The following is a 25,403-nucleotide window of genomic DNA, read 5'->3' on the forward strand; positions in this document are numbered from 1 at the left end:
CTATTTTGGCGGACAATTATACAAGGAGGGTATGCAGTTACTTACGTGGTTAAGTAATTCTACGCATGCGTGAGCTATAAAGCCTTTTTGGCATGTATATTTAAGTCTATAGTCGGTCCTCGATTTGATATAAATGGCGAATGCAACGGATTAATCATAACTCTCGTACTTCGAAAAGACAACTTGACTTGATCCGAGTCACCTCGATCCAAATATCGAGTGACTTAACTTGACTCGAGTCAAGTCAAAACTTGCAATGACTCGAGATGACTTGTGACTCGAAGGTATAGTGACTTGATTACAACACTGGGCGGTTATAATAGCCCACCGCACCTCCTTTCAGCCCCGAAAAGCATTGTCACCTGATTCGTGATTGACAGCTATAGTTCAAGAGGCAGACTTTCTACCACATTGTTTCCGTATTCATATTTTTTATTTCCTCAGTATAGTTGGCTAGCCATGCAAGCTGTTTCAACCAGCACATGCGCAATGAGAATGCGTATAACTGCAGCAAGCAGTTAACATTATTATAGTAAATGAAGAATATGATTTGTGATACACCTCACCAATTACAATATGTAATCAAACCGAATACAGAAATGTTGCTGAGTATACACATATCGGATTGTAGATATATAAACAACGCGTCAATTCTCAAGCGAAGTAGACATTAACGTTAGCAAAGCCCGCGGTTCTTTCCACAGGAGGATTGATCAGTTCTTGTGTGGAGAAATCCTTCGAAAAATAGGATGAGTACTTTTCATCTTGAATGCTTATCGATTGAGTGCTGCAGAAACAATCACAATATAATTTTCAAGATGTGATTCAATCTGAATACTGGTATTGCAGAAGGTTTACTCACTCATGTGTTTTTCTCATGTTCACAGGGCCGAGCGAGACCGTTGTATAGTCATGCTTTTTCGAAATCGATCGCTTTCGCCTTCTTCCACTGCAGCTCTATAGTATAAATAACCCAGGCATATTCCAAATTTCGAGTTGAAAATTTCAATATCGCCCATACCACTGTACATGCAGTGGTATCGTTGACTGCACAAACTACAACGTCACAATGGATGTAAGCGGCTGTGTTATCCGTTTGGCCGATGAAAGTAAATGACTTGAATGAGAAATACACATCTCTGCCTTCTCCGTTCTGAGCCACTGTGACGTCGTCGTTGGCGGAGCACCTACAATTCCATTACGCAAATCAGCCTTCGTGTTCCAAGTCATGACTCAAATAGGGCTGTCAGTGGACTTTCCACGCATGCACGGCATAACCGATCATTGATTTGCGGTCTTAAAATCAGCGATTGATAAACCAGGGTCATAGAAGGGAAATTGACTGTTTCGAATGTGTGGATTTGGTCATGATTACTGCCAGTAGGCACTATGACGATGAAAAACTGATAAGGTAGACTCGGTAATTACAAAAGTTGGTCAATTGGTCATGGCCACGAGAGTAGGCAATTCTAATATGAGAAGGCCTACAGTCGGTGTCCGAAATACGACTTTAAAGCATCGCGAAGCGACATTAATGTGTGTCGTTACCCATCTGTTACGAGATCTTCACCAGATGAATCGTGTTCGTCAGGAGTTGGTGTTGCGTAACAATGGTCGGCGTATAAAATAACTTCAGTCGATTCGAGGCCTTCCAGAGTTAGACCGACAAAAACAAATTCTGGCACCTAAAAATTAGTTTTCATCGCAGTAATAATGTGTGAATGAATGTCATCTTGGAAATTACAATAATCAATATAGTTTTCATTCATTCATTCATTCATTCATTCATTCATTCATTCATTCATTCATTCATTCATTCATTCATTCATTCATTCATTCATTCATTCATTCATTCATTCATTCATTCATTCATTCATTCATTCATTCATTCATTCATTCATTCATTCATTCATTCACTCATTCATGAAAAGTGGGAATTTGGCATATTTCAATCCTCGTCTTATATTCGGGATTCATTATATCAAGTCTTCTTGCAAATATGAACCCGCATTACATCATGTACTTGCAATAAAACGGAAGTAAATACCAATCCACTCCAAATCCAATTTGCTACATCTCGTTAATGCAGTTCCCTCCTCATCTCGGCAATAATTTTATCTCTTCAGAAAACCTACCATGATTACTGGCGGTGTCGTGTATTTCGTCGTGTAGGTAGAGTCTTCCCACATACTGATTTCCACACCGTAGCTGCCTTGGTCGTGAACGGCCACCGCCTCTGTCCTGCAGAAAGCTATGTCTTAGTTTTGTCGGTGGGCTTAAGATCATCCTATGAGTGTATGGTTGCGATAAAATGACCCGGAGTTTAGCATTAGTAATGGCTTAACACCCGTACTAATCGATATTTAAGCATGCCACACAATGTACAAACGACAATTGAGCATGGGACACTTTGGCAGGGGTCGGAAACCTTTTGCAAGCTACATATTTTTAATTCCAGCGAGAGCCATACGATATTTCCCGAAACCCAATGAAAATTAACATGTCTCATTGTATCTTGTACATGATTAAAGCAAAAACAACTATTGTAGACGATATAATAAATGCGCCAATCTACCGTATTCTTTATTCTTCAGTAACATCCAACCACTTCGGTTATAGCCGTTCAGATTGATTTCAATGTCGGTTTCATATCTATTATTCGTTGCATCGGGCTCACAGGAGTGTGTAGAAGTAGTGTAGTGTGGAAGTGTACTTGTCTCGAGTTAACAACGAATCATACATAGTGATTAGATCAGGGGCGTCCAATCGCTTTGGCTGTAAGAGCGAGACGTGGTTTACGAATGATTGCACATTTGTATTGTTGGTGAGCTTCAAACAAGAATTGTGTGTTGGATCACAGAACTTTGATGTCTAGCGTGGAACATTCCTATCTCCCACATATCTCAGTCAACATTCATTAAAGACTATCGCACAACTATATATTAAAGTCGATCAGTAAATCCCACCCCGATAATACATCGATTCCAAAATCCAACGATGTCGTCAAACTTCGGACGTATGTACACGAGAAATCCACTGCCAGCGAACGCTTTCTCGTTATTTGTGACGAGGAAAAGCCTCCGAAGCCGCGCACTCTGTGAGTGTACGTGACGTGAGTTCCGTTGTCCTGTCGAAATTCAAATATGAGAGAAGGGTCCTCTGGCGCAAAATTATACTGAAGTGCGGTAAGCGGTACAGCACAGGTCACGGTTTTCGCGGTTGCTGACTCAGAAGTGTTGAAGTTAGATACTGGATTGGTGCTATTCCACTAAAGGTAGAAGTAATTTCGTATAACATAGCACAACCTTTGAGTATACGAGTATCTACCCCCAAGTGCGTAGCTTTAACACGATTGGGATGAGGTGTTTATGAAACCGAAATCGCTCAATATCGGGTGATGAGTTTTCAGATATTTAATGTACATCATGCTTCCATGCGGATGCCCCATTGTCCCTACAGCAGAGTGACCGATGCTGTCGAATATGCAGGTAGGCGTAATTCCGAGATTGTATTCTACTACATATATTACGTTGCTACGATGGCGTCACTCCTACGAATAGCCTTATATTCATACGCAGCCAACTTAATCAAAGATACATACTTCGGAATCAAAACCTACAGGAGTATGCCATTTTTTGTACTTAAGTTATCAATATTCCAACATCTTATCAGTAAATTCATTACGGTCGGAATAAGTATGCTTGTAGCAGTATAAACAATATACATGTATTTTAGAGGTAAAGACAGTGGCGAATTCAGAGTTAGGGGCCTACCCTATACCTTTTCAAAATTTTATGAATTTAAATTATTGCTGTTTCGCGGCGACCAAAATCATTTACGAATTCGATATACCCGCCTCGAAATCTTGGTTTGCACGATACATTGATCAAAGAGGATAGCAGACATGGCGACGTTTGTATGACAAGTCAGTTATCAAATACACATTGTCTTCCTGATTGACTGCGAGAAATGAGCTGCCGTGGATTGACCGATATTCACAATTACAAATTCTAATCCACGTTTTTGATTGGTAAGTAGATTTCTAGCAACGCCGTTAAAATGTAGGCGTGTAGCGTAACGTTATGTTGCCGCCGACTACTTTGAGAATTAAGAAGTCGATCAATATAATTAGATTTTCGGAATCAGTGCGATAATTAGGCCTATATCAGATCAACATAAATTCCAAGTTATTTACGATGAATCGCGCTATCACAGGTGAGCCTTGGCCTGTCTGTGCTTCACCTGTGCCTTACCTCTCCTTCGGACGAAAAACGTTCCCGACCGCTAATATAGGGGTTCATTAGTAAAACTTATACATATAGAAAACTTCATTTAATTATCTAAAGAAGTAGAAGCCATTCGTTTCTAACCATTTACCGAGCTTTATTATCAAATGCGTAGGGCTGCCCCTAATACAAAACATGTTTTAGAGCACACGCTTTTAAAACAGGTCCCAAGCAATTTTCTGAACACAAGCCTTAGAAAACGGGGTTGGGTTGGAAAGGGGCTCATCAGCATCGCTGATCAGGCCAGGGGTAACAGTGGAAATGTATTTCGAGCAGATGCATCGGAGTCGAGTAAATAGCGGATGGATAGTGGATAGTGGTTGGATAGTGGAATGCGGGAAATGTCAAGCAATTTTTACTCTAAGCTACTCAGTCTGTCATGGACGACGTCTTTAGTGACTTTGTCACTGAACGTTAAAATATTTAATGAATATTGTTTCTTTATTAATACAAGTGCTAAATTTTTTGAAGTAGGCTATGGCGCACACTATTGCACTATTGTGCACCATAATATTGCAATAAATGTTATTTTCATCTATGCAAGTGATCATATGGATAAACGAAACCTCGAAAAAAATACGAATTATGTTGGAAACAACGACTGTTTTTATTTCTAAATTCATTCTCATCTCAACACACTCCTGGGTATATAGGTATATAAAGGTAGATAGGTAGATACGCAAAAATACTTGGATATGACGAACAAAACTACTTGCGTTGTAATCACCAAACGAGCATAATCAAGAACAAGAAGCCTATAGGTGTGAGGGTTGCATTTAAAACAAAAATCAATTTAAAACAAACATGTTTAAAACAAGGCCCTTGTTGAGAACATGTTTTTTTAAAGGCATGACGTCACGAATATTCAATTTTGACGCCATAGTGGATTGACACTGAAAATCATATTGAAAATATAGGGTAAATATAGCTCCTTTGACGAAATATCTACGTATAGGCCTACTATAGCTGTTGTACCGACTATTTTGAGGGTTCCAACCATCCCATATGGCATACGTACACAATTTTGTTTTTTTATGGAAAGGCCTTTGTTTAAAACACTGTTTAAAACATGTTTTAAACTAAACGATTTAAACAACTGCTTGTTTTAAATGCAATCCTAGGTGTGGCGACTTTACAGTATTCAACTATAGGTTGCATAATAAAATACATAACGCCATAATAAAGATTTACATGTTTAAAGTGTAATTGGTCGAATATATTACACATATATAACAGCATACGGGAGTGGCCTATTACATTTATGTACATTGTACAAATACGTTGTGTCAAACCGGAGCAGCTACAGTCTCACAACATTATGAATGTAGATATGTGCCGCAGGCTCTGAAGCATCTATGATCAATTGATCATTGATCACTCACCGAAATATCTGCGTTGCAATCACCAAAATTACCAGAGACTCCCAATTCATACTCCATAGCATCTGTCCCAACCGTCACGCGACCCCGGCAATCGTTGTAGGCGCATGATTGTATATAAGATAGTAACTGGTCATTTATGTCGCCATACGCATCAATTGGCTCTGTAATAGCTTTTGGCCCGAGTAAATATAAGTCTGCCAACGTGTATCCCAATATATTCAGTCCACATTTGTCGAGTCTGTGTGACGGCAAACGCAATTAGTCATGAAATGCAATATGTGTCTGCTTAATGATTATTAGACTATATCAGGGACGGGCAACATACGTCCCGCGGGCCGCATCCGTCCCGCGACGTGATTATGACCGGCCCGCAGAGAGTTTCCGGTCGTATATGATAATGTAGCCCGCGGCCACAGTCTGTCACAATCCCCCACTATACTTGCTTACTACGTCCAATGATGGTGACTGTAGGATATTCTTTAGCGCGTGTGTGTGAGTAGAGTGCGAGAATGGGGCTTACGCGTATGTTCGTCAACACGAAAAGGCTTGCATTACCGGCATTTACGCACGCGTGCTCAACCGTAATGAATTGATATCTTGATAAATTAAAAAAAATCCCAACCCCTCATTCGTATACAATACATTATACCAGTGGCTCGCATCATAGGTCTGCCGCAATTCTCCACTAATTTCTCACTACGTCAAATTATAGTGACTGTAGGTTATTCATTCTTTTTTTCGGACACAAATAATAGTGATTTTTATTTATTCTTTAGTTCTTTGTTTTCTTCGCCATCCAGGGTTCAAAGAACCTGTTCACAACTTTGATCGACCACAGACTTCTCATTGACTTCAACAGCTATTGAAATAATTACATATGGAATACTGTTTTGGTTTCTATTCTTCGAACTTAAAATTCACATTAAATACTATCATCCGTGTAAAAGCGATGTCTTATAAAAAGCCTAGAAGTGGGCCGTGCTACAAGCACTGTTCCCTCTAAGCCGCGCGCTCGCGCAATTGCGCAGTTCTGACACGATCTCTGCGCACAGAAAATCGAAGCTCCGCACAAAAAAGCCAAAGTGATGACCCTTTTTTAGTCGTTACGCACTGTTGTTCAAGGAACCGCGCAGTGAGTTAGTGAGTGCGCGCAGACTCGTGAAAAGCTAGAGCAGGGGTGGGCAAACTACGGCCCGCGAGAGTCCAAAGACCAACGAGCCGACGGGTTCATTCTCTGAATTATAACTTACAAAACTTTTATATGTAAATTACTCCTAAATTCATAGATATCGTGGTCGATTAAAAAACTACAGTCTCCACTTGGGCTCGTCCGGGATTTGAACCCGGGACCTCTCGCACCCTAAGCGAGAATCATACCCCTAGACCAACGAGCCGACGGGTACATTTTCTGAATTATTTTAAAAGTTTTATTTGTAAATGACTCCGGAATTCATAGATATCGTCGTTGATTTAAAAAATATATAATCTCGACACGGGCTCGTCCGGGATTTGAACCCGGGACCTCGTGCACCTAAAGCGACAATCATACCCCTAGAGAGGGTACGATTATCAATTATTTTGTATGACCTTGATTGAATATGTGTTTGTTATCGATGAAAAGTATTTGTTATGACGGTACCTCACAGCTATTCGATCGGGGTCGCATATCGATTGAGGTCTGAGCATATCCCGTAGTGATTCTGCGTTAAATTGAAATCTTGGTATGTCTCTGAAATTCTTGCAAACACATTTCCCATCTTCGCAATCCGCGTGCGGCCCACATCCTTCAAATTCGTAGCAGCTCGAGTACTGCCCTGTAAACGGACTCGTGTTATTTGAAGTCATACTCCCGATGAAGTAAAAAAATTGCGATATAGCGGCTAAAATACTCGCAAATGCAAGCGCATAGACGTATGCTTAAATTTTGCATAACCCTATACTACTGAGTTGAACGATGATAACTAGGAAAGGCGACAATAACAATTAGCGACTGAACGCGGAATAACAGATACCACTATAAGAGCGCAATTGCCATTATTATTGCTCCATATGGGCGCGATACAAGAACTATTTTATCGTTGTTTTGTGATGACTTTGCTTCTATAACAATGTTATAAATAAGCCATCAAAGAATACCGATATTAGTCTAATAGTCAGAAAGTTAATAATCCTGAACGGATTGAAAATAATAATACATCATAATCAAAGCCATTGCTTGAATAATGATGAATATTATTAATCAATATTTGGATCAAAATTACCAAGGACTGTTTTGACTATTTTGTGAAATGCTACCGTATGTGAGAGACTCTTTAGGTTTGTAATAACGAGTAAAACCAATACTTCCAATTTCTTAATATACCTTTGCAATCTTCGATGCATACTTTCGAACAATTGGATGTCTTCCATTCATAGAATCTCTCGAATTGCCCATCTCCCTCTTCCACCGTGCAATTGTCAATGGTATCTGGCGGGTAATCGATCTACGTGAGATAAATCAAGGAAAAGCTCGCAAATTGCGATAAAAATATTACAGTTGAGCTGCAAGCTTACCGTCAACATATCAGACGTGACCTCTAATGCTGTTACGTTCTCAGGGGATTCAAGATAAAACCGCAGCTTGTATTCACCCGGCTGGGTTATTGTAAGGTCTAAAAACATAAGTCGCGTGATTGCCGAAAATAACACAACTCGCGTGAACAAAGATACGCATGCAAATGCAATATACAATAGGACCTATTCGCTGCTAACCTTCAAATGTCGCAACTCCTTCCACTAAATTCACAACCGTGTCACCTCGAAGTCGAGCTTCGTGGTGACTTCTCATTGAAAACTCAACTCCAATTTCATATGGGCATGCAGAATTCTGCTTTCCCGTGAACGGTTCTCCATTTTGATCCACGACTTGAATCTGGGAGGAAGGGATCGTGTTAATAACAGTAGAAGTATACCTTCAAACCTCCCGTTTTCCACTCCCCCACTTCCACCTGATGCCGTTTTGCCATATCTTAGAAATCACTCCATGGCGCAGAAGGCACAAAAACTTTGTAGAGTGTTGGCCAGAGGTTTCCAACCGGTTGCTTTGCTACTGACCCGTTTCGTGATGTTGTTCGTGCGATACAACGAGGTGTTGTATGTCTCTATACTTAACAGCGCTGTTAGCGAAAACAGTTATCTACCACCCGAAAAGCTGAATTTTGCACTGGGACGTGCCGGCGACCCGACCCTTGACCTTTTTACCCCTTAGTATGTAAATTGCAAGTTGATATCCCACAAAAAGCATTTTGCGTCGCTTCCGTCAAACAATACCTCCATCAATATATAGTATCGTTTAAATCAAATTGAATGAACGGTGTGTATTTCTTACAGAAAATAGAGTCGATAAAGTATTAGTCGTAAGAGTTACAGTCGTACGATCAGAATTTGACTTCACTCCAGAAAAATTATAAAAGAAATATAGACTTGTGTTTGTATATCAGAATGGAACCTTGTGACCTGGTTACAACCCTGTGTGAGCAAAAATACTTTAGTGGCGAGATAGGATATATTGGTAACGTGGTATAATCCACAGCGGCCACACCAATGGATTGTGGGTTCGAGTCCGACCGAGGTCGACTCCAGAATTCCTATCTAAGTGTTAGAGGTTTATCTAGGCGCTTCCTCGTCATCTCCTCCGTGTAAGCGGTGTCTAAGCAAAGCCTATGAAGTGGGCCGTGCTAGGCGTGCTACACGCCCGCAGCTACGGAATAAAAAATAAGGATTTATATCGGCCTGATGTAAATGACCATGGTATAGTCGACAAACACCATGAATAACACAAAAACAAAAAACAAAATGAACACTTTAATATTGAAAGTAACACTATCGTTAAAGTTGGGTTGAATATAAGAATGGTTTACAAGTTTACGGTTTGACATCTTGTCGACTTTTAGAAATATAGGCTACTTATTCCAAAGATACACAGCGCGTGTTACCATGGCGTTAGAAGTGAAGCGTTGACCGGCTTTAGTGACGTTCGGTCCTGGATGCTGGATGATGTTGATCTCCGTTGGTATTTGATTAGTACAGAGCGAATAATTGTTGTGGCATGCTGGGAAATCACCCGGACAAAGAGTACACGGAGTTCCCACAGTATAAGCCGAATCGAGATCTGTAACTGTGGCTCTGCAATGGTTGAATGTAGCCTTAAAATTTCTATAGGTACTCGCATGGAGTCAACCCAGTAAACCGATACTCACATATTAGGATACAAGCATACGACGAGATATCCTTGGATCTCGCTTTCGCATTCTGCTGCAGCGCAACCAATTTCTTGTAGATCATGCCATATTGTATTGAGATATGCTATATCGCAGCTTCCATTATTACAGCTTGTCGACTGCGTGGAATGGTGAAATAAGTACATTATGCATACATGACAGAATTTAGGTCGACCAAATATATAGTCATAAAAAATTTGGCGGCTTCAGCCCATCGCTTATGTATGGATTCATCTGAAATGTGCTCACCTGATTGTTGAAATATTCATAGATGTATTGCTCGATATCTCCTGACGGCGGTACTTCCAATCGTAATCCCATGTATCCGGACTCTGACACGACTACTTCCTCTGTACTTGTACACTGCCTAAATATGGAAATGTTATTGCTGTGAGGATAAGTTAATATTTACTATTCCTTGTCTCTCTTGGGTGTGCGCTGAAACGAAATCTAAGGACAGTTTTTATAGCTTTACAAGAATGTCCACTTGTCCAGTACATAAGATGGAATTTTACAATGACGATTTTGTGACCAAATTCTCACGATGATTCATCCATTTTGAGAAGTGGATAATCATGAGCATTCAATTCAATGAAAATGGATTGGATAACTCCTCAGTATTCAGAGAACTAATCAAAGAAAAGCAGCGTGAACTTTTCCTCTTTCTGGGAGTTGTCCTGGCTTGCTTGTGAGCTATGGTGTACTATGCAGAATTTGATATGATCGTTGCTGAAAAGAGTGTATATATGCACATTGCACACCCTACATCGCGGGTTGTATACGGACGTGAATACACATTTTTTGCCAAGAGTGCTGGCTCATAACGACATCGTGGATTGTGAATTATTTATTAAATTACCTTTGTTAGTTTCCAGTATATGATAAATCTTATACAGCTCTTACTGGGTTCTCAAACAAGCGCCTCGCGTTTCGCCAGGATCCGGTCTCAGCCAAGAGGGAGTAGCGAGTAATGACTGCGTGTGTCCGCTTACCTCGCTACAATATCAGCAGCTTCGTGCAGTCCTGCGTTCCATCTAAGTAGCATCATATCTGCTGCGGGCGGGATGAGATCCTGACGATGCTCATTGAATATATGAAGAAAGTCCTCGACAGTGACGCCGTGAGTGCTACTTCCAATCCCTGCAACGATTCATTGCCATCATTTAGACCAGTGGTATCCAACTTGGGGCGCGCGCCTTAGGGGGGGGGGGGTACCTCCAATTCCCGCATGTTTCTCTATATATAGATCGAATGTCATACTTTTTAATTCTCTCATGAACATCATAACATTCCATGCCCTCAAACAATCTGTTGAGGTTGCTAGCATCTCGGTTGGATTTTTTGATATGACGATAAGGGGGCGCTAAATTTTTCACTATCATAAAGGGGGGCGTGTTTAAAAAAAGGTTGAGAACCACTGATTTAGACGATCATAAACACACAGCTTTTGCATATTCCATCGGACTGTTTTCAATGTAGCAGTATATACACATCATTTTGGTGACAGTTGGGTGATAAAAATATGTGTAAATGCTATCTTCACTGCGCAAAATATGCATACATAAAATATTCCAAGAAATATTCCGTGGAAGTTAGGGATGAAATACGTCAGGATTCCTCCATCGGTGAGTTTGGTATTATTACCAGGGGCAATTGGTGTCGTCACTTTCCAACGATATTTCGCCTAATTAAATGTATGTTGATAACTTGGAAGTTAGCTGAGTGGCTGATTTCTCAAATGTTCATGTTCACCCGATCGGCTGTATAACGACGGAAGCTCGCAAGCTTATTAAAAGCTCATCTAATGATCGTTTCCGCCTTCGAATCTCAAACAAGTCTCCTAGGACCAAAATATCACATGGATCGCCCTTTTTGAGAAGTCGTATTCTCTTAGAAATTTGAGACATAGGCTAAGTAATATCAGGAAATCAGAACATTTTGGAGGGGATTCATGTTATTCATACACTATAATCGATCCAGAAATTAATGATTTGATCGCGAAGAAGTAGCCTACAGTGCAAACTTCACAGAATTTATTTGCCTCGCTTGTCAACAGGGAGTACATCCACGTGCTATTTATTCTATACCTAAGACGAATTAGGAGGGTGTCCGGGATTTGCATTGTAACCGTAGCGGAAGTCGCGTGCGGTTTTACAGAAACAAGAAGTCCAAGGTGCAAGTAAGACCCACTTAGAAAGCTGAATGTAATGGAGCACTTCTCTAACTAATCTAATGTCGGCGCTGAATAAGCTGTTGAAAAGTGATTGCATGATAAAAAGGAAGTTAGGTTCAACGAATATAAAAAGCAACAAAAATTTCATACTCACCGACTAGAGCATATGCAAAGAAAGTGCCAGGCGAATGAAATTGAACAAAGCTGCATACAACGACTGCTGTAAACACGCGAAACAAGATAGTCATTTTGATGTATAAAGCCTATATCTGTGACGAATCATCAAGTTATTACAATTATAAACAATTTTCTGTGTAACTCATTCTACAACCCGCAGTCCGTACAAGAAATTGTTAATAAGTGTTATTAATTACGTCGACTCGGATGATTGCTCAAAATCCGCAAACCGTACATTGTCCGGTCAGGCACTTAGTACAGTCAACTGTTATACCGAACCACCATCTTCGGACATCTGACAATAACTGAAATGATTGGGGTGGAGTGAAAAAGGTTTGGTCAGTAAAATCTGCTGCAATCATTTTGAAGCCTGATGATATTTTAGTGAATTTAAATTTTTGTTTTTGAGGAAGTACCGAGATATCGTTATGTCAATATTTGGTATGATATTGTTATTTCAGACACACGATCCATGTTTAAATTGATAATTATTTTTGGTGCAACTTATCCTATTCCTAATGAAAAAGACAAGAAATTTAAAAACACCCCGCGTTTCACACGTCTTGAGTGGTATTCGGTCAAATTATGTTATGCGTGATTCAGTCGGCGGAGACATAAAGGCTTGGGACCACTGTACTAGTTTGATATCAAATTGCGTCCATGCGCACAAATCGAAAAAACATTGAAAATTCCGTCTGAGGATATCGATATCTTCATGCTGTCAACATAAATCTGTCGTATTTCCAAATTGGAAATTGGAAACTCCAATAACAGGAGGGGGACGGAAGTTTATTTTCTCATACACTAGGTGCTCCCAAACTGGGGTACGCGAGCGGCCTAATTTTCCCTGGTAATGTGACAATTTTCTCCAACAGAGATTTTGACGTTTATGTGGCAAGCGAGAAAAAAGTTTAGGCTGACTAAATGTAGCCAGTGGTGGCTTTTGGGATGGGCGAGGTGGGCGATCGCCCGCCCCCCCCCTGGTCGAAGGGCCCCCTATTTGGATGATGCTCTTTTTTCAAGGATAATAACGAATAAACATGGAAATCCGTGTACCAAGCCAGAATATGATTCCGTGCAGTCATCATCAAATCTCTGCATTTGTTAGAAAAGTCCCGTATCCCGATGATCATCACGTCTCTGCATGCGGTAGAATTAGGCCTACTTAGTTTAGATGTAGTCTATCCTTGCACGCATTCAATAATAGACATGGCCGAATCCAGCTCCTGACCTTACCTTACCGTGGGGCGTGGTGAAAGATAGATAACAACAAGAGATGCGAAAGGGGGTCTGGGGGCGGAGCCCCCCAGAAGTTACGGTTAGATGCTTATAGGGGCCCCCCGGTAGGTCTCGCCCAGCCCCCCCCCCATTCGTAGGGCCATCACTGAATGTAGCGATCACGGTTAAAACTAAAATTCGTTTATATCGCCTCATCTATACATTACCTAAAGTGAATTTCTGTTTCTCTAATGCTGCAGTGATGAGATTTTTACGTAGATTACAATGTAGATCACGGATTAGGTCAACCACAACCAGTGTCATATGCATTTGCTGATGGCGACTTGATTAGCGATATTTCAATATTCAGTGTTTTGCATGTGTACAATGTTATAGTATATTATGGACTGCCGATGATCGAGTTTAAGCTGAATTTCTAACAAACTGATTCTGTATTGCACCATACCAGGCTCGCCTTCCCTGCAAAAGATTTGGTCTATTATGGTAAAGTATTATGTAGCAGTTTCAAAAGGGCGTGGAAAGTCTTTTACTATTCCTCCCAACGTACAATTGTGTCCAAGGTTTTTAAACATGTGCATAACGAAGAACAAATTTCGCGTGATTATTATGCGTGTGGTTTCCAAAACAATTCCAAGAATATATTCACTCGCGGAGAAGCGTCAAGTTCATCCGTCGCATCAAGTGTATGCACTGTGCAAAGATGTTCGAAAGTGTAAACAGATAGTTTGTTGTGCTTTGTATTTTCAAATGCGTACTCTTTTTGCTACATTAATTTTACGGGAAACGCCATGGATGCAGATAGCTCTATGTTGCGTAAAAGTTAAACTGGAAACGTGAAAATAAACTGACAAGCCGAAATCGATTAAAAGTAATTCATTCCAGGACAAAGCTTATGTATGCTCCGAGCTGCAAGCAAGGCTCTCTCCGTTGACTCATAACCGAAAACAATGAAAACATTTATAGGTGTGCCGAATATTTATTTTTATTTACCGCCTCCTCAATTTTTCGCATTCTGCTAGTGTAATATGGAATCGCTTTCATCTCTGGCAATTTGGTAATGATATGGAGCATCGACGAATAGAATTCTTCTCGTGTAGGCCTGCCTACACTATACATCTGGAGACTACAGCATTGATAATGTTGCATTTGAGAATGCATAATTCCGGAGAAATTATAGATAAACTTGACTTTCAGTAGAAGAAATAGTTCAATAGTCTACTATACAATTTTATCTCGTGTTTCAACTCACACCATACACTCATATGAGTCTGAGTCTTTACGTGTAGAATTCCTGTTATAAATCAAACAAGTATTTCTAATCGTTGATTTACTTACTTACAACTAGAATGGATATCGCCCACTTTGGGAACCACTGTTTTACGCCGCTAATCCCAAGTCTAATATTAATAGTATTACATTGAGAATTCAATCAATCAAGCAATAAACTACGAGGCAAAAACACTCTATTACCAATAAAATAGATGTGCTCCTAGAATGCAGATATCTGCATTAAACGACTGCTATAAACATGCTCAAAATAAATATCGGTGACAAACTGTAACTTGATTTAAACTTATTGTTGCGGTATGTCAATAGATATCACAATTCCTGAAACATATTCTCGCGATTGCATGCGGTATCGTTGATCCTAGCGGCTGCGCTGTCAAGAATAGCTTGCGTATATGGAGTACGAAGGAAATGGAAAACAGTCAAATCATCCCGAGGATATTGAAATCACCTGGCATCCTGCTTAGATGTATCATGCTGTTGAAAGTGCACCAATGTTTTACGTACACGAGTATACAATGTGCGCACTTGTAACTGAGCGAATGTTGAAATATTATCAGATTATTATCAATATTATTATTATTACTACATATATCGATGGTTAGTTGATGGTATCAAACTATCTATGGCAGGGATATCAAACTCATGTTAAAATGCTCTATTGTCAATAGGATCTACTTTATGAGACGCGTATTCTCGTCCATTTGTTACCAACTCTGACGTACTTACGTACACATATGAGGATGGGGTTGGGGTAATGGTTTTGCTGATAAATCGTTTCGACACCAAAAAACACCTTCTGACTTCTGAAGATACGGCGTACTACAGGCCGGGCTATATGTTAGCCGCATGTCACCTACAAGATTGAACAGGCGACTGCAGCACGCAACTGGAGATTGTAGCGAACTTTGATTTTAATTCAAAGGTGTTAATATTACTGTAAAATCCTGCAATCTCCCAAAAATATTCATAGTGTCGCACCTCCCAAGGTTCGTTTGCGAACACTGACCTCTGAAATATCAAGATTCGCAGGACGAACACCCATACCCTTTCTATCTGTTTAGTTGATAGATATTGCATTCATGGCCCGCTTTTTGAAATTAGCAACGGTGCGATTTGAACTTTTTGGAATTTCTGCTATTTCAATCGACAGGGTCGCATTGAAAAGCGCTTCCTGTGCCTTCCTGTCCAGGCCTCTGTTTATAAATATATAGCCTGCGGTGAATTAGTACGGTACGTAGCATACGATAAAAGATTTTGTACTTCATACCACGAAAGTATTTTCGCACCTCATCGCGAATGCTCACGCTCACTCATTTTTAGGATTATTATTACTTTCCTTTTTAGCGCAACTAGCCGATGTAGATATATAGAAAGTCTGGCTTTCCCCGTTTAGGCTTGCCTATTCTGGCTAGTCCATAAATCGCGTGGTATCGGACTTAATTCGCTACGGATAGGGTGTGTGCGGGTTTGTGAATCGTATGTATAGTAATATGACTCGTAGAATGAAAGTGTCTGAGGGGTTCGCCCCCCCCCCCTCAGGGGCGTGGTTGATCAGATCATCCTACATGGGTACACTCCCCTCAATGATCGACTAATAGAATCACATGTTTCGAAAATAGCACGGGAATTTGATGCACAGATCAATCGCAAGATGATAGCAATCCTCATCATCAGCCGGAATTTCCTGTTGCAGCTGTACTGCGACGCTGATTTCGCAAAAGTAATGCAGCAGATCTCGGCATTTTTTCGTGAGAGGCGTGGTTCTCTTTTCTATACGCCCGCAATGAAATCCAACTCATTCATCAATCACCGGGTTGGCGAGTGCGGGTGTGAGATCTGACAGGATATCTGGGCCGTCAAGAATATACGAAGATAGAAGCGATGGCGTAAGTACATGGGAGCATTATTTTAAGAAATGCAATACTGCCTTCCTAGTAAAATTTTGATATAGTTCACGTATGATCTGCATATACTGCGTTAACGATAGGCAATGCATTTGATTAAGGCAATTTGAACGATTCTCGTCATTTGGGTACAACTTACAAAATGCTTTAATGGTAATCGCCGAATGTATGACGATTTTAGGCCTACTGACTGCCAGGTTGGAATTCGTTTTGTGAATGTGTCTGTCGATGATTTAGCCTCAGAATACAGAAATAAATGCTATGCGATTTAGTATGTCATTACCGAATGTATACGAGAATGACTATTTGTCGATATATATTACATATCCGCTCTGCATTGCCTAATGTTAATGATCCCAACTATAGTACGACCTGTCGGGATTGTAGGACGCAAGAAATTCTAGGAATTTACTACGAAAACAAGCGCATTAAGTCAAGTTGTTAACGACGCCTTCGTTTTCCCTGAGGGCGATCGGCCAACCGTTGAAGCAGCGTTATGCACCGTTTGCTACAAAGCTTATCAGCCACAGTAAATTTATACTGATGAAGAATCCCATAGCGATGCCGATTACACAGATTTACCGTGGTATCCGATCCGGCTCAGCGGTGTCTACAAAAGCCTAGAACGAAAGTGGGCCGTGATATAAGTCGACAGCTTAAGAATCATGATTACGAACTTCGGTCTGGCGTATGATCACCACGAGCACTGATGGCGAGACACCATGCACACAAAAAATCAAGACCTCACGCGGGTCTGCAAGTTTCCAGATCTGGAGCCTTTTCATTAGGCCTATTATGACGATTTTTAGTAATGCTGGGTCGGTTTCCGAATGTACCGATCGTAGTGCTGTTAAACCTGCATAATCTATCGCACCAAGCTTGAATGCTCGATATATGGTAACATCCAACCAGCGATCGGATTCATTCGATTCGCACCGGTTCTATAGTACCAGATACAGTACTAGATATCCCTGTGTGGAACATCCGCACGAAATTTCCTGGCTGCTGTCAATGACAACTAGTAACAGAACTAGCTGAAAAAGATGACATTTTTGATAGAACCAACTAACTAACTAGCTAATAATTCGAACTAGACCACCGCCTCCATCCGCTTGTCACCTACAGATTTATCTTGGCGAGTCATATATTTCTGATTTTTTTATAAGTTAATCCACCACGGGCAGAGTGCGGTATATAATTCTGTCAATCTTACGTAAATTGATATTACTTGCATCTCTATCTTTTGCACGTAGCGCTAAAGCACAGACTTAATGGCTTTTAGGGGTGAATTCGTCCTAACATACTTTTGCTCAGTATTTCTTTGACCGTAGTCGTTTCGTTTCGCATGACCACTGACCAGCTTATTTAACGTTGACTGGATCTTTATAAAAGTGGACATTGTAAAATTCAACCCATTGGAGTATTGGACCTTTATATTCCAGCATTGTGTACTATACGTACAACATCCAATTCTCAATCAGGGTTGCATAATATATGCGTCTTTGAATTTGAGTTCTTGTTCACTATCTTTAGAATTCGTGCACACCATTTTGTTGATCAAGCTCCAATTTTATTCAGGAACACCAAAGGCAAAGTGACCGGGTTCTTGCTGGTGATGCACGTAATATTTGTGGTTCTTTTCGGACTTTTCGTGGACTACAATGATGTCGCCTCTCCACAAGGCAAAGCGTCTGAAGGCGGTTCTGATGCAGCTGTGGATGGGAAGGATCCCAGCTTGTCGTTCTACTACCCGAGTAAGCTTCCAAATGCGTATACCGTGGTTGCTGGAATTTTATCACGCCAACGTACCATCCGTAACATGATGTCTAGGGTTGTATTTAAAACGAATGGTTAATTAACTGCAGACAGTTTCATTCTGTAAAACCATATTCTTCCATCCGTTATTCGTCCTAACTGATAAAATTCTTGGACATGAAGAGATTTGGTCAATTCACAACTGCGGAAAATGCGTATGAAAACCAAACTTTTTGGTGATTTTGTTTCACCATTCCTTTGTAGTGTTCCAAGACATCCACGTCATGATATTTGTCGGCTTCGGCTTTTTGATGGCGTTCTTGAAACTTCACGGTTTCGGGTCTATTGGATTCAATTTCCTTCTGGGTTGCTTCCTGATTGAATGGGCGACTCTTGTTAACGGATGGTTTAAAATTATTGAAACGGGAGAATCCAAAATATTCGTGGACGTCGTAGAGTGAGTAACAACATTAATTACATTATTATATTCAGTTAAATCAGGGGTGGGCAAACTACGGCCCGTACTAAAAATCGAATAATGCAGGGAACTGATTAAACTTTTTCTCAGTATATTTCGCCATGATAATTCCAAGGCAGTGGTACTAAAACTGGGGTGCGCCCCCCCCCCCACTGAAAAAATTTTTCTCCCCTTCACTTCATTATCATTGCTCTGTATTTAGTCTCAATTTCATATTTAAAAATCCCTGATCCACAGTCGTAACCTTCCGTGCCATCAAACAATCCGTTAGGCTTGCCAGCATCCTGGCTGCGTTTTGTGATATGACGATAAGGCTGGCGCGAAATCTTTCACCATCATAAGGGGGGGGGGGGGGGGGTTGGCGTGTCTTAAAAAGTTTGAGAACCACTGTTCTTAAATACTTCCTTACTTTATGTTTAATTTCTGGCTCGACACCCCGATCTCAAGGCCCACGCAGTTTGAAAGGTTTCAACTACTAAACATCACAGAAATCCTTAACGAGATTGACGTAATTTGGATGACGAGTGGGATTTCATATTGGCCCCTCCTGTTTTAATTATTTCAGTGATGTGCTTATACAAACGATTTGCGCGTGTCTTAGGTAGATTTGTTCTCTGTACGCGTAGAAATGGGGTATTTATAGTTTATCTACACATCGTAGAAGCGTGCTTGAAGCTCTAACATGGTTATGATGCTGTCAGAATTGTGTGTCCTGGAACTGAACCAAAAGTGGAATTAGTAACTCTATGAACAGATCGATGCTCACAGATTTAAATTTCAATCCTGTTCTAAGAATCGGGACAACCGACTTTCATCTCTATAGTTATGACTAATTGGTTATTGAGGTCGATCAGCCTATGAAATCTCGCCACTATGTTTCTGACGTGTGTACGATATCATCAAAGCAATGTTTGTTTTGTTTTAAATAAGAACATATATAATCTCCATGTCCTCACTATATAATCAAATACCAATATTGCGTTTCGGTTTATCTCAATTTTATATAGTGCGGCCCGCGAATGGATTTAGGAGTTGAATGCGGCCCGCGAGCTCAAAAGTTTACCCACCCCTGAGTTAAACGATTGCTAATATGATATTGTTTGATGTATTTGATCTTGATGGTTACTCTCGCTATGACGCTTTTTCAGACTAATCAAGGTTGATTTTGCGTTGGCCGCAGTAATGATTTCTTTCGGAGCAGTTCTTGGAAAAGTCAGTCCTATTCAAGTCCTCGTGATGGCGCTTTTTGAAATCGTGATTTATAATCTGTCCTTATGGATTGGCGAGTCTGTTATGGAGGTAACTGTTCATTTTTTTCAGATTTCAGATTTTGTGCATAGATATATCAAGTTGCTCCCTTGGTCATTTAAATGATCGACATTTTGAAACTTCAGACCAGAAATGGGTAATCGTAATAGTAATAGACTGTATTAAGAATCGAAGTAATCGTAACTGCTCTGTAAAGGACGGTTACTTATCCTTATAGTTTTAATAGGACTATATTGAATATGGCATAAATTGCAAAAATTCTCTGATGTTTCTACTTCACTTCATATGTGAATCTTACCATCAGCCATTATGTATATTGGATGTATCTGTGGATTGAGAATCCACTAATACCAATACCAGGGTAGCAGCGGATGCAAGGTCAAGTTACTGGTACAGCCTGGTTAGGTATCATTGTATTCAAGCACAGAAAGGCCGACAATCTGATGCACCGCTTATGCGACACTGTCAGAGTTTACTGTAATCCTAATCGGAATCGCGCATATCAGAAGTAATCTCAGTAATTGCAGTCGATTGCAATTATTCACCCATATCTGCTCCGGAGCTCATCAAACAAAATCGTGCTTTCTGCTGTCCGACCGCGGAGTATAGTATCATCAAATCCCACTTCAAAGGGTGGTCTTGAGAACCATCCTTCGCTCAAAATATGTGGTATCACCAAATGTCGCTTAAAAGGGTGAAGTTTTGCAACCCCTTCATTTGAAATAGGCAATATGAATAAATTTAGCCTACGAGCGCCAAATTTTGAACCCTTCTTCGTTCCCAGTAAGTCATATCACCAGCTCAAATCTAAAATGGTGTCATGAACCCACTTTCGTTCGTAAAGGACGTATTTCGTGGTATAAACTCCTCCTTAGATTGCCTGTTGCGAAGCAAATACTCGAACCATGTGTTAGTGGTTGTTCGCGCAGACTGCAGTGGATAAAAATTTCGTATTCGGACCTGCGTCGCGTGCACATCGAGACATCGAGCCCGTCCCGGTCTGTTAATATATATTGCTTCATTATGCCGCTTCGATGTCAATATCGTTGACAACTCGCCGTGGTTTGCAGGTACGCGAAGTGCGCAGACATGATAAATGAATAATCGGATATCGATTTATTAAGGTAACGGATGTCGGCGGGTCGATTTACATCCACGCGTTTGGTGCATATTTCGGTTTGGCAATAGCAAGAGTGTTATACAAGACGGAACAGACGACAAGTCCTAAAGAAGGGTCTGTCTACCATTCAGATCTCTTTTCCATGGTCGGTTAGTAGCCTATATATATTTGCTCGATTTACCGTTGGCACACCCTCACATTATATCTGGGTTAAACGATGTGTTATTCAGGTACCGTTTTCTTGTGGGTGTTTTGGCCGAGCTTTAACGCCGGTCTTCTCACGGGAGATGCGAGACACAGAGCAGTGATCAATACAATATTCAGCTTGGCCGCGTGCACAATCGTTACGTTTGCGGTGTCGGCAGTGACAAGCAAGAAAAATAAAATTGATATGGTTAGTGTTAACTAAATATTCTGGTGATAATAACTCAGGCTGGGCGCAATTATTCGAGTATTCGAATCGGAATCGAGTGTTAATTTTAATGATTCGAGTCAAGTAGTAAAAGAAGATTTTTTCGAGTACTGAAATTATACGCTTATCGCCACTGAAAGTTAATTTATGAACAAGAATTATTGTTTCGATTCTAATTTTCACTGTTGAATTGAAGCCTTGAAATCTTGATTTGGCGATATCGTAGCATAGGAAACATATAGGCAGTACAAAGCTACGAAGGTTACTGGACGTAGCATATTTCCGAAGTCATTATTATCCCACAGCATTGTCACCAATGTGGAATGAAATCGGTATGGGCGAAAAAATACCGAAGTATCATTTATTAGATGGATCTATTAGGCATTATATTCTTTGTGGTGGCATAAACTGTACATATTTGTTATGACGCCATAATGAACGATACTCGATTACTCGACTCGACTTGAAGCATATTGCGTGATTCAGAATCGAATCATTCAGGTACTCGATTTTGCTCAGTCCTAATAATAACTTTGGGGTTTATTTTAATGGCGGGATTTTTTACTCAACTATACAATTTCGAACCTACGATACGGTGCCGCAATGTTAGCACTGAAATATGAAGAATATGTTTGAACTACAAGATAAATTTAATATGAACATGTAATTGTTAAGGATCTTGAATTTTCAGGTTACAGTTTCATAAAATTTTACATACTGGTTATTGACGTGGATGTGGACAAGCCATAAGAATGTACAATTCAGATTTGGAATAATAAATCGGCATGTCGCTGCCACATAATGATAATGAAATGTACATCGCAGCTCTATTAGTGATTTCCAATGTTGTTTTATAGGTACACGTTCAAAATGCCACGCTTGCCGGGGGTGTCGCGGTTGGATCTAGTGCGAACTTGATGATTCATCCATTCGGCGCGATGTTGGCGGGAACGACTGCCGGCATTATTAGTGTAGTTGGATTCAAGTACATTCAAGTAAGTACAGTACGCACGTAAGTGAGTTGACTATATGAATACGGCATTATTTGGAATAGGTCTGAAATTACGTACCATCTTAGACGTACGGGTATGTTAGAAAGTTAAATTGTCATTATAGTTGGAATGGTCAGCATCACAATTACAATATGGATTATGAAATACTGAAGGATCGCCGAAAATCGTTGAGAGTACGTAATCTTTCTGATCGGATTGGAACCATAACATTGATTTCACATGTACAAATAAATGTGTGGTGTAAAAGGCCATAGTAGCCGAACACCATATGTACAATACTAACAACAACAACAACAGTGGTGGTCAAAATAGGTAGCGTTGGTACTCAAGCAGACGTAGAAGTAAAGCCGCGAGTTTCTACTCAATTATAAGAAGTAGGAATTTCCAAGATTTACAGCTACTGCACGTGCAACTAGAAAATGAAGGCCTAAAAGGTACGCGAGTAAGTAGTTTAAAAAGTATATTTGGTCAAGGGCTCGCAGAGGGGTATGCTGCAGTCGCACACTGTAATCAGATGTGGCTCTACTTTCGAAATTCCAATGCACATCTTCGCGACTGACGTAAAATTACTAATGACATGATGCATGGGCTCTTTTAACCAGTTTTCATGGCATTTTCACTCAGAATAGTAAGCAAGCACATCCCAAAAGTACTTTCTACTTTACAGAATCCAGAGTGTAAAATCTCTCGATTGAGTAGTACAATTGTAGGCAAAACGTATTCGTGAGAACTCGCAAATGGTAGAAGTACTTCGTTACTGACCACCTGTGGATTTGTCATGGTTGAAATGGTAAACCTCCTCACAATATCGATATGAATAATGAAATAATAAAGAAAAATCGGTGCAATACGTTATCTTTCTGACCTTATTGGATTGCCATTGCTGAATCGAATATATGGTGACGGAAAGGGGGTATGGAGCCTAACGCGTATATAGTTTCGTAACTAACAGCATATATACATTTACGGTATTCTCGCGCAGCCTGCATTGCTGAGAGTATTCAAGATCCACGATACGTGCGGCGTCAATAACCTCCACGGGATGCCCGGCATACTGGGAGCCATGATCAGCGCGGTTCTTTGTTCGATCGCGACGCCCGAGATTTATAAAAACAGGTAGGCGCTCACTCGATGAGGGATATCCAACGGTCTGCATATCTCTCTGATACTGACGCACGTTGCGTATTTGGGTTCCAGCTTCGATGAGATCTTCGTGAGAAGTCCCACAATGCAAGGCGGATATCAGATCGCGGGTTTGGTAGCTACCATAGCGATCGCTATCACAGGTGGTACCCTCACTGGATTTCTCATGAAGCTGCCAATTTGGGACAGGCTTTTGCGGGAGGAACTATACGATGACAACGCCTTCTGGGAGGTAATATTGTCGATAGTATTTTCCATCCTTAGCAACTCCATAGCGGACCTGAAACCCGGAAAGCCCCACGATTATATTGCTAATAGATTTGATCATGGTTACGACCGGGAATTTGTCGGGATTCCGTTATCTTCCAACGCAACAACTAGGCTGCACTGAACCGATTAGTGTATGACACAGTATAGGCCTGAACCTGTTCAGCCTATAGTGGCTCCATCTGAAAGGGATTAATATTTCGCTGAACCCTATTACTTTGAGTACGCTATTGAGAAGTTACGAAATGTTTACAGATGCCGGACACAAGCGACTACGGTAGTATTTCGCCGTCTGACGACAAGGAATATCAGAAAATCGAAGGCGTCGATGACGACGAGGCTGGGTCGTCGTTTTCTGACATAAAGAAACGCAAAAGCTCCGGGGGGTCTTCCCTTAATCAGCAGACCGAATGATACTTCGGCTAACCATCCGTCGATATTAACGCATCATTAATAAATTAGACCATTGACCAGCTATACTGTGCTTCAAGAAGATGAAGCTTGGAATCATGTCATTCCGGTCAGACAAATGCCGGGTCTCCTGCTGTCGTTTAACGTCGCGTCAAACTACCTCTCATTGTTACGTGCTAACCACATATTGAAATCAAATAATTGGCCGTGAGGGACTGGATTACACACGATATGAAATTCGTGTCGATGAAGATGTAACCCTCTAATAAAATAATCATCATTTGAGAGTTTAAAAATTCTTTTTCATTACAGCTTCTGTCGCAGAGTCAGGGATCAAGAGAATTAGTCAGATAAACCGAGAGTCGGGTGGTTTTAAATGACGTAGGCTAACTGTTTAATCGCTGACGTTTGGGCAGATGTGATGAGTCACGAGGGGTGCTGATGTTGCTTAAGGTATAGCTGTCCACATGGTAATTCCACCCCGATCACCGGCAATACCGCCTTTCCGACGTTAGCTTGGCTCCTATACTGCCGTGTGCTACTACCGTGTTTACAAAAAGCCAAGACAGAGGCCCGGTGAAGAAAGAATGAAAAAAGTCAAGGAAAAGCATCAGAAAAGGAGATCACCTTGAAATTATCGAAAGATCAAGATCGAACACTGTTACATCGGACATTATGCCGAGGTGATTGCTATATTGAGAGACCGTGTATATACGTCCATTACATCGTGTGAAGTCTTATGCATCGTGTGTCTTTAGCGGATAAAAATGGCAGAAAACCTGATTATTATTATTATGTTGAATGGTCATGAGCTGAACATGGTGA

The 25,403-nt window shown here is 40.7% G+C and overlaps 2 protein-coding genes and 1 non-coding gene across 3 annotated transcripts; 1 reads left to right on the plus strand and 2 right to left on the minus strand.

The window, feature by feature from the left end:
* Positions 1-411: 411 nt before the first annotated feature.
* LOC145451786 (uncharacterized) lies at positions 412-12,400 on the minus strand. Its single transcript, XM_080330021.1, has 16 exons — positions 12,255-12,400; positions 10,920-11,067; positions 10,177-10,294; positions 9,907-10,046; positions 9,643-9,832; positions 8,420-8,579; positions 8,222-8,319; positions 8,031-8,151; positions 7,308-7,482; positions 5,669-5,906; positions 2,967-3,127; positions 2,136-2,241; positions 1,549-1,685; positions 1,022-1,187; positions 863-957; positions 412-787 (listed from the first exon to the last, which is right to left on the minus strand). Exons 1-16 carry the CDS (start codon positions 12,346-12,348, stop codon positions 655-657), a joined length of 2,280 nt encoding a protein of 759 aa, XP_080186147.1. The 5' UTR covers positions 12,349-12,400; the 3' UTR covers positions 412-654.
* Trnap-agg (transfer RNA proline (anticodon AGG)) lies at positions 6,991-7,062 on the minus strand. The gene has a single exon. It is a non-coding gene; the product is annotated as a tRNA-Pro (tRNA).
* A 4,134-nt stretch (positions 12,401-16,534) lies between the features above and the next one.
* On the plus strand, positions 16,535-24,874 carry LOC145451787 (ammonium transporter Rh type B-A-like). The gene is made up of 10 exons (XM_080330022.1): positions 16,535-16,692; positions 18,289-18,464; positions 18,730-18,922; positions 20,092-20,242; positions 21,337-21,481; positions 21,563-21,726; positions 22,602-22,739; positions 23,740-23,873; positions 23,955-24,132; positions 24,423-24,874. The coding sequence occupies exons 1-10, from the start codon at positions 16,688-16,690 to the stop codon at positions 24,579-24,581; spliced, it is 1,443 nt and encodes a 480-aa protein (XP_080186148.1). The 5' UTR covers positions 16,535-16,687; the 3' UTR covers positions 24,582-24,874.
* The last annotated feature ends 529 nt before the right edge of the window (positions 24,875-25,403 follow it).

Source organism: Botryllus schlosseri, chromosome 12, assembly GCF_051294905.1.
Source record: "Botryllus schlosseri isolate E-star chromosome 12, Bs_hap1, whole genome shotgun sequence".
NCBI classification, from domain to species: Eukaryota; Metazoa; Chordata; class Ascidiacea; order Stolidobranchia; family Styelidae; genus Botryllus; species Botryllus schlosseri.